Source organism: Arachis ipaensis, chromosome B03 (assembly GCF_000816755.2).
Source record: "Arachis ipaensis cultivar K30076 chromosome B03, Araip1.1, whole genome shotgun sequence".
In the NCBI taxonomy this organism is placed as follows: domain Eukaryota; kingdom Viridiplantae; phylum Streptophyta; class Magnoliopsida; order Fabales; family Fabaceae; genus Arachis; species Arachis ipaensis.
In genome coordinates, this window is record NC_029787.2 from 106,273,584 (window position 1) to 106,284,519 (window position 10,936).

A 10,936-nucleotide genomic window follows, 5' to 3' on the forward strand; every position below is an offset into this window, starting at 1 on the left:
TCACCTGAGCAATTTTAAAAGCCGAATGTACCTAGCCGACGCCTCTGATGCTACTCGGTGTAAAGCCTTTCCAACAACTCTGACAAAAGCAGCGATGAAGTGGTTCGATAGCCTTCCCCCAAGGTCGGTCACCAGTTTCGATGACCTCTCGCGTAAGTTCCTTATGTGATTTTCAATCCAAAAAGATAAAGTGAAGCACGCGCCGAGTCTCTTGAGAGTAAAACAGGAGGTCGGAGAACCTTTGAGGGACTACATGGAAAGGTTCAACATGGCGTGCCTAGAAATTCAAGACCTGCCAAGAGGCAGTGATTATGAGCTTAGTAAATGGGCTCCGAGAAGGCCCCTTCTCACAGTCCATCTCGAAACGGCACCCGACTTCTTTGAGTGATGTACAGGAAAAAGCTGAAAAGTACATCAATATGGAAGAGAATGTCCGGCTACGAGAACCAAGCTGGCGACCTGGGCAACCTCACCCAACAAGGGAGAAAGAGAGGGAGTCCAAGAAAAAAGAAGAAGTCGGGTCTGAAAGGCCCAGGAGATATGACACTTATACTCCTTTACGAGTTTTTCTAGTCGACATCTATAGAAAAATTTGTCATACTGAAAGGCTACCTCCCCCTCGGCCCATCAAGAACAAGAAGGGGGGAAGTCGTGCCGAGTATTGTGGGTACCATAAGCTATATGGTCACTCAACAAATGATTGTTACGACCTAAAGAATGTGATAGAAAAGCTGGCCAGGGAAGGTCTGCTTGACAGATATCTCACAGAAAGGTCGGACCATCATGGCAAAAGGAAGCGAGATAAGGAGGATCGAAGAGATCCACCACCACAGACCCCGAAAAGGCACATACATATGATCTCAGGGGGGTTTGCTGGAGGAGGTCTCACAAAGTCATCTCGTAAGAGGCACCTGAAGGAAGTCTACCAGGTCGGGGGCGAATTGCCTGACCTCCCAACCATCTCTTTCACCAAAGAAGATGGGCAGGGCATTGTTCCCGGACATGATGATCCGGTAGTGATTACTATGATTCTCGCCAATGCCCATCTACACAGAACCCTGGAGGATCAGGGGAGCTCGGCTGACATCCTATTCAAACCAGCATTCGACAAAATGGGATTGAATGAAAAGGAGTTAAGAGCATACCCTGATACCCTATATGGGCTGGGAGATACACCCATAAAACCATTGGGATTCATACCCCTACATACAACTTTTGGAAAGGGGATGAAATCCAAGACTCTAAGCATCGACTTTATAGTCATTGATATGGGCTCAGCCTATAACGCTTTAATAGGCAGAACAACCCTAAATTGGCTTGGGGCACTGGTATCTACCCCCCATCTTTGCATGAAGTTTCCAACACCTGAGGGAATTGCAACCATCAGTGGAGATAAAAAAACTGGCGGAAAAGTGCTACAATGAAAGCCTAAACCTGAGAGAAAAATGCAAGGAGGTTCACACCATTGAGCTCGGAGGAATTTGAGCTAAAGAAGAGTTACGACCACAGCCCGGGAGAAAGACTGAAGAGGTACAGGTCGGGAAGGAGGAAGGAAAGAATAACAACATAGGAGCCAACTTGAAAGAAGACTTGAAGCAGAAGCTTATAAGACTCCTACAAGAGAATTCCGACCACTTCGCCTGGAAAGCCTCTGACATGCCCGGGATAGATCCCGAGCTCATGTCGCACAAATTGTCGGTATACCTTGGATCACAACCTGTCTAGCAGAGAAGACGAAAGCTCGGACCTGAACGGGCTCAAGTGGTGGAAAAACAAATACAAGCCCTCCTAGAAGCTGGCTTCATCAGAGAGGTCAAATATCCGGCTTGGCTGGTAAATGTGGTGCTAGTCAAGAAACAGAACGACAAGTGGAGGATGTGCGTCGACTACACTGACCTGAACAAGGCGTGTCTAAAAGACCCATATCCACTCCCAATTATTGATACCTGTTCATATCCTGGGTCGAGCTACCCGACCTGGGATGTTTAGCGACAAGGCGACCGACCTCGACAGATCCGACTATCCGACCTCTTCTCAAAGAACTCGGCCAAACTGCCAGGAAAGCCCAGTAAAGGACCCAAATAGAGGAACACGACCCAAATCCAAAGGCAGTCCAAGCCTATAGAGATAAAGGCAGTTCCTTTGAAGATAAGCTGACCTCACCCAAAGATAAGATAAGATAAGATAAAGATAACTAACTTATCTTATCTAAAAAGGTCAGCCCACGCTATTATAAATACACTGGAGCACCCAGGTATAACTCATACTCTGATTCTACTAAAAACATGCTTAATACCCTTGCTAACTTAAGCATCGGAGTCCCTTGCAGGTACCCCTCACTCTCCGGTGACGAAAGATCAGTAGTGCAGCCACTACTCACCAGCCGAACACGTCAGCACCGACCAACACAGACGATCTCTTCTGAGATCGACCTACAGTTTCAGGTAACCTTCGGAACATTGGCACCGTTGCCAGGGAACTTGGAAGTCATCCCATCACCATGGCGGACGACGATGACAACGACCACAATTCAGATCTAGAGGATAGAAAACCGCACAAAAACGCGGGCAATACACTGAAAGATACCCCAAAATCTAACGGGGACAAAAACTCATCAAATCCGAGAGTGATAGAAGCGCTTCAAGATTGTTTAAAGCAACTTGAAAAAGAAAGCCAGCATCAACGAGAAGTTGGGAAAGATATACAAAAGGAGGTAAGGCGACGCCGAGAATTAGAAGACAAACTTCTAAAACTCGAAACCGATCTCAAAGCCAAAGCTACTCGATCCACTCCTGAGGACAACTCTTGCAAGGATCAAGATCCATTCACTAGGGAGATCATGAGGACCAAAATCCCTAAAGACTTCAAACATCCGGATATGGCTTTGTACGATGGCACTACAGATCCCAACCATCACCTCAGCAATTTCAGAAGTAGAATATACCTCACTGACGCCTCAGATGCAGTTCGCTGCAAAGCTTTCCCAACAACTTTCACCAAGACAGGAATTAGATGGTTCGACAACCTACCTCCGAAGTCCATCTCAAGCTTTGACGACTTAGCCAAAAAGTTTCTGGCCAGATTCTCCATCCAAAAAGATAAGGCTAAGCACGCCCCAGTCTATTAGGAATCAAGCAAGGAGATCGGAAAAGTCTTCACAACTACATGGAAAGATTCAATAAAACATGTCTAGACATACAAAGCCTACCGACAGAGGCCGCCATCATGGGCCTCATCAATGGCCTACGAGAGGGACCTTTTAGCCAATCTATATCAAAGAAGTATCCCACATCTCTGGACGAAGTGCAAGAACGAGCGGAGAAATACATCAACATGGAAGAAAATTCTCGACTAGGAGAAACCTCAAAATCCGGATTCATCTACCGAGACAAAGATAAAGAGTCCAAAAAGAAGGAAGATCGACAAGGGGAAAAAATTAAAAATATCATAATTACACCCTTCTTCGGGTATCCCTTGTGGATGTTTACAAAGAAGTCTGCCACACAGAAAAAATACCCCCAGCTCGACCACTCAAAGGCAAAAGGGGAGGAGGAAACCGGAATGAATATTGTGAATACCATCGAGTCCGTGGGTACTCCACCAACGAATGCTTTGACTTAAAAAATTTCATAAAAAAATTAGTGAGAGAAGGAAAACTAGATCGGTATCTGGCCACCCAGGACGATGAGCAAAGAAAATGGAGAAGGGACGAGGAGGTTGGACGAACCGAGCGATCACCTTGTACACCAGAAAGACATGTTCATATGATACACGGAGGGTTTGCAGGAGGAGAAATCTCCAAATCATCTCGTAAAAGATATCTCAAAGAAGTATATCACGTCAAAGGAAAGGAGGAAGCACCCGACATCCCTGCAATTACGTTTACTAAAGAAGATGCATCCGGTATCATCTCAGGACACGACGATCCCATGGTCATCACCATTACACTAGCAAATACAAATCTCCACCGCACACTGATAGACCAAGGGAGCTCCGCTGACATCTTATTCAAAACTGCCTTCGACAAGCTCGGCCTAGAAGATAAAGAACTTAGAGCATATCCAAACAGCCTGTTCGGACTGGGAGACACTCCAGTGCAACCACTGGGATACGTCCCACTACACACAACCTTCGGAAAAGGAAACCAATCCAGAACACTCAAAATAGACTACATCGTGGTCGACGTGGGTTCAGCCTACAATGCCCTAATAGGTCGGACAACATTAAATTAACTCGGCGCAATAGTCTCAACTCCACATCTATGCATGAAATTTCCAACTGTAGAATGGATAGCTACGATAAAAGCAGATCAGAAGATGGCGCGCCGATGTTATAACGAAAGTATAAACCTCAGAGGCAGAGGAGAAGAACTCCACACAATTGAACTTGGTGGAGTTCAGAGGCGAGAAGAACTCCGTCCACAACCTGAAGGCGATGTAGAGAAAGTCCAGATCAGAGACGTCCCACACAAAACAACCAATATTGGCACGATTCTAAAAGGAGACATAAAAGAATCACTCGTACAGTTCTTACGAGAAAACACCGACCTCTTTGCATGGAGGGCTGCAGACATGCCAGGCATAGACCCTGAGTTAATGTGTCATAAGCTAGCAGTCTACCCTGGATATCGACCAGTACAACAGAGGCATAGAAAACTCGGACCCGAATGATCCCAAGCTGTGGAAGAGCAGGTACAAGCTCTACTGGAGGCAGGATTCATAAGAGAAGTCAAGTACCCACTATGGCTAGCTAACGTCGTCTTGGTAAAAAAATCAAATGGGAAATGACGAATGTGCACCGACTATACTGATCTCAACAAAGCCTGCCCAAAAGACCCTTATCCACTCCCAAGTATCGACGCTCTGGTAGATGCCTCCTCCGGATATAAATACCTCTCGTTTATGGATGCATATTCCGGATACAATCAAATCCCAATGTACCCACCCGATAAAAAAAACCTCGTTTTTAACACCAAAAGCAAACTACTGCTACATTGTGATGCCTTTTGGTCTCAAAAATGCAGGAGCTACTTATCAAAGGCTAATGAATAAAGTCTTCTCAGATTATATCGGAAAAGTCATGGAAGTCTATGTGGACGACATGTTGATAAAGACACAAAGTGAAGAGACATTATTGTCTGACCTGGTCCAAGTGTTCGACACTACAAGGAAGCATGACATGCGACTCAACCCTGCAAAATGCACCTTTGCAGTAGAAGACGGCAAGTTCTTAGGTTTTATGCTCATACAAAGAGGAATTGAGGCAAATCCGGATAAATGCCAGGCCATACTCAACATGAAGAGCCCAACTTGTGTCAAAGAGGTACAACAACTCAACGGGAGATTGGCAGTCCTGTCCAGATTCCTAGCGGGATCAGCGATAAGATCTCTTCCCTTCTATGCTACTCTAAGGAAAGGAAAGAGGTTCGAATGGACAACGGAGTGCGAACAAGCCTTCCAAGATTTCAAAAGATTCCTAGGATAGCCACCTATCCTATCTCGGCCACGAGAAGGAGAACCACTCATATTATACCTCGCGGTAGGGAGTCGGGCAGTAGCCTGAGCACTAGTTCGAGAAGACGATAGTGGGCAACAACCCGTATATTTCATCAGTAAAGCATTACAAGGATCCGAGCTAAACTACCAAAAAATAGAAAAATTTGCCTATGCTCTCATACTAACATCTCGACGACTTCACCCGTACTTCCAAGCTCACACCATTAAGGTTCGGACCAACCAGCCCATAAAAGGGATATTGCAGAAAACAGATCTAGCGGGTAGAATCTTACAATGGGCAGTCGAGTTGTCCGAGTTCGACCTTCAATACGAAGCTCGGACAGCCATCAAATCACAATACTTAGCCAACTTCATTGCAGAATTTACAAACACCCCGGAAACCCCCACGGAATGGAATCTCTACGTGGACGGTTTCTCGAATAAGACTGGAAGTGGCGTAGGTGTGATAATTAAAAGTAATCAAGGAACCCAAATCGAACTCTCTCTCAAATTCGGGTTCCCTGCCTCAAACAACCAGGCGGAATATGAGGCACTACTAGCTGGTTTAAAGCTGGCTAAAGAGGTCGAAGCTCAAAGACTCATTATCTTCAGCGACTCACAGGTGATCACTTCACAAATAACGGGGAGCTACCAAGCCAGGGACCCCACTATGAAAAAGTACCTGGGTAAAACCAGGGAACAGCTCGGAAAACTCCGGGAATATGAGATCCACCACATACCCCGTGAACAGAATGCCCGAGCTGACGCACTCTCAAAACTAGCCAGCACCAAACCAGGAGGCAACAATAGAAGCCTCATCCAGGAAATATTACAGAACCCATCAATCTCGAAAGAGGAAAAAGTCCTAGCCATAACAGGTTTAGATCAAGGATGGATGACTCCTATAATTAACTACCTCAAAACAGAAACACTTCCTACAGACGAGAAGGAGGCAAAAAGGTTAAAACGGGAGGCACAATACTACACTATTATAAATAATGCTCTATACAAAAGAGGAATTTCAATACCATTGTTAAAATGTGTACCGACTTCCAACACGAGGGAAGTTCTAGAAGAAATACACAGTGGCATCTGTGGCAATCATCTCAGAGCACAAGCGCTCACTAAAAAGTACTTCGGGCAGAATTTTATTGGCCAACTCTACAAAAGGAGGCCACAGAGTTCGTAAAGACATATCCACCATGTCAAAAACATGCCAACTTTTACATCACCCCGCCCAAGGAGCTCATCAGCGTAACCTCACATTGGCCATTTACAAAATGGGGACTCGACCTTCTCGGACCCTTTCCTCAGGGATCGGGACAAGTTAAATTCCTCATAGTAGGGGTAGACTATTTCACAAAGTGGATCGAGGCAGAACCCCTAGCTAACACCACCGCTCAAAGAAGTTGAAAATTCCTATATAGGAATATTGTCACAAGGTTCGGAGTTCCATACTCCATCACTACAGACAATGGCACCCAATTCACAGATGCAGACTTCAGAAAATTAGTAGCCGACTTGAACATAAAGCACCAGTTCACTTCCGTCGAACATCCCCAAGCCAATGGACAAGCCGAAGCTGCCAACAAAGTCATATTGGCTGGGCTAAAACGGAGATTGCAAGACACAAAGGGAGCTTGGGCCGAAGAACTCCCACAAGTCCTATGGGCATATCGAACAACGCCACATTCCACCACAAAGGAATCACCCTTCCAATTAGCATACGGAACGGAGGCAATGATCCCAGTAGAAATCGAGGAAGGATCGCCTAGAGTGGTCCATTACAGTGAAGAAGCCAACTCCCAAGTTCAAATGGAAGAGCTCGACCTACTTCCTGAAATCCAAGAAAGAGCTCGGATCAGGGAAGAAGCACTAAAACGTCAAATGGCTTCCAGATATAATTAAAAGGTAGTGCCAAGAGGTTTCGCTGAGAATGATCTTATCCTAATATGAAATGATATCGGAACAACTTGACCCGGAGAAGAAAAGCTGGCAGCAAACTGGAAAGGACCCTACCGAGTCATAGAAGTACTTGGGAAGGGCTACTACAGACTGTCCGAACTCGAGGGGCGAGAGCTTCCCAGGTCATGGCACGCCTGCAACCTAAGAAAGTACTATAGCTAGGAATGGTAAGGGATCTCAGCATAAGGTGTACTCTTTTTCCTGAACACATTTTTTAACGAGGCACCAAGTTGAGATCCACAAATTATCCGACTTAAAAGGATAAAAACTCCACATGTACATATTTGCATTTTCTTTTAAATAAAATATGTTAGATGTTCTACAAGTTTTCAAGACGCATTAAATCTGAAACATTCATCGCACGATTATAAAGCAACAGATCGGTAGAAAGTGAAAATAAAATTCACTGCACGATCACGATAAAGACCAGCAGAGATGAAAACCAAATTCATCTCAAGGTCGACTAAACAAAGATTGAACTCACCTTCTACAAATCGGCAAAGATGAAAACAGAATAATGCAAGAAGTTATCGAAAGTGATCTGGAGAAAAGACCTGACGAGGTCTTAATGGATTGCTAAATAATAACTTAAAGACTGGCCGACGTTGAGAAGTCGGACCAAGTCAAACAAAGTTATAAGTAAACCCTGGAAAGAGATCTGGCCAATCCTATAAAAGAGGATTACTTTAACTTAGAAGGGCTCGACATGACGAAGTCGGCCCAAAACATAAAAGTTATAAAAGTAATCCCTGAAAGAGACCTGAATAAGGTCCAAGAAAGAGGATTACAAAATAACTTAGAAGGACCCAACGCGAAGAAGTCGGTCCAAAACATAAAGCTACAAAAATAATCCCTGAAAGAGACCTAAAAAGGGGTCCAAAAAAGAGGATTATCAACAACAGCTCGGACAAAACCGACATAATGAAATCGTTGACCTCAGCGAAAATTCCTAACAAAGACCTGAACAAAGTCCAAACAAAACGAATTGATGGAAATGACATTAGGCAAAAGAACCAAGCCAACCCAAAGAGGTCAGACAACGAAAAGTTCCAACACTCCTAAAAAACTAGAAATGTGCCAAGACGAGTGCAGACGGACATGATATAAAAACATCTAGCTATAATAAATGGCAAGTTTCATAGGCCACCAAAATCCGCCCCAAAAGCTTGGAAACTGCTTTGTTTTTCAAAATAAAGTTGCTAAACAAGCAACCAAGGAGTGTCAACAGTCAGCAAAATACTATTTATAAAAAATAAACAGTTCAAAAGCCCACAGACAGGGCCATAAACAAATATACCAAGAATAACTAAAGAGGATCCAGAGGTTTCCCAGAAGCTGCATCAACATGAGGTGAAAGAGGACGAGTCTGGAGGGGCACAGCATCCACCGTCCCGTCGTCTTGATTTAATATCTGACAATCAGGCTCAGGCTCGGGATGACTAACCCCAACAAGAGGAGCTGAAGAAGTCGGCACAACAGTGGCTTTGGCAACCGGCACAGGCAAAGGTTCAACATCATCGTCATCAAGGTCGTCAGGGACAATCTTGCCCTCCTTTACGACATTATCCAGACTAAAGAGAGTAAGGTCGACCTCGGGAGCAAGAACTCGAACTTGCTCCTTCAGGTTCTCATAAGCAGCATTTACGCTGCCCACAAGGTGACCCTGGAGCTCGGCATAGTCAACCCGGGCAGACTCCAACTCTTCCCTGAGACGCATTACCTCACGGTAGGATGTGACATAGCTGTCCTTGTGCCTCAATGCTGTGTCTTCAGCCAACCTCACAGAAGCCGCCAAAGCAACAGAACTTGCCTTCTCGCCCTCCAACTCCTTCTCCAGCTTGGCCACCTTCACTTGAAGCTCCTCCTTCAAACCTGTCATTCTATCGAACTCCTGCTTAGTCTCTTCCATAAAGGCCTTAGTAGCATGAAGGGGAAGATCTTGGATAGTACGGTACATAGCAGCTCCCATATGTGCCATTTTTATGCTGCTCCGAGTTATGAAGTCTAAATGGCGAAGAAGAGAGACGTCGTCAGTAGGGATGGTACCATAAGGACCAATCTGCTGATCAACAAACTCAACCGCATCAAAATCAGGGGCGTCGAGGTTAAAAGGCTCAGTTGTCTTCTGTTTTTTGTTTGGAGGAGCACCAGAAGTAGCCACAGAAGCTTGTAGAGGATCGACCAAACGAACCCGGGGAGTAGGGATTACCTTTCTCGCCCCTGGTGAGCTCGGTACGGCCGGTTTCGACTGAACCTGGGACGACCCCTCCCCGGCCGCCTTGGCCGAGACATTTTGGGCTGCAGAAGCCTTCCTTGCCCTTTTGAAGGCCTTCATAGATTTATTATTTTTAATCATCTCTGTAAGCAAAACACAACAGTAAGGAACCAAGTCACAAATCAGAAAAGAGCTTGCAAAAAAGAAAAATATGGGAGCAGACAAAAGAGGAGAATAAAAAAATTGACCACTACCCAGCTCAGTTCGGAGGAGAGAGGGGTTGGTTAAAAATTTCTTTGTGTCGAGATGGGGAGGCTGCCCCCAGTTTTCTTCCAGAACAGTCAGGAAAGCTTGCTCAGCCTCATCCAAAATTTCCCATGTATTCCCAGATACCCTTACATCCTTTTGCCATTCCAAGGGAAAGGTGGGCTCGTCATTTTCATCCAGAAAAAAGGGTCGAGCTCCTTCAACAGCTCGGACCTTAAAAAAGTAATTTTTAAAGTCACGGAAAGATTCATCAAACTTGGAGAAAACCTTTTTTCCCTGGGAAGCTCCGAAAGAAACCCAAGCGGCTTTCTTCTTAACTACCCCAGGCTTTGTCAAAACAAAGAGATAAAAGAAAAAGGATTGTGAAGCAGGAATACCAAATCCATGACACAACAATTGAAAGATTTTTATGAAACCCCAGGAATTTGGGTGAAGTTAGGACGGAGAAACATTACAGGACCATAACAGGTTGGTCTCAAAATCGGTAAAAGAAAGAGTGATATTCATTTGACTAAAAAAGAAGTCGTAGGCATAGAAAAAAGGGCGCTCTCCAACAATTCGGGTAGAGAAACAGACCCTCTCCTCAGAACTCGGAAATACAAGCTCATAGTTCTTTTCATCACCAACATTACCACATATCTTATGAAATTGCCTAAGTTGCTGACAGAACTTAGAGTCAACCAACGAAACACACAGAAGAACCATAGAATCCACCCAATCAGCCATGTCCTCAGGGACTTGGGAAGACGTCTCAACAATATTTTTGCGAGAAGACATGAGGCCAACTAATCCTACAACAAGAAAAGAAGATCGGATTACTAAAAAACATCTCGAACGAAGGACAAAACAACTCGGCTAGTATGATTCAGACGGCACAAACAACAAAAGGAAAACCCCAGGACCCACACAGAAGGTCCAGGGGCATCCTTTGGAGGCAGTCAGGGAACAAGGATTCAGGAAAACCTACAAAACTAACGCAGAGTGAAACCCTTTC

At 44.9% G+C, this 10,936-nt stretch overlaps 1 protein-coding gene across 1 annotated transcript; it reads left to right on the forward strand.

Annotated features, from left to right (window-relative positions):
- LOC107633502 lies at positions 312-1,424 on the forward strand. The gene has a single exon (XM_016337121.1). The coding sequence runs from the start codon at positions 312-314 to the stop codon at positions 1,422-1,424; it is 1,113 nt and encodes a 370-aa protein (XP_016192607.1).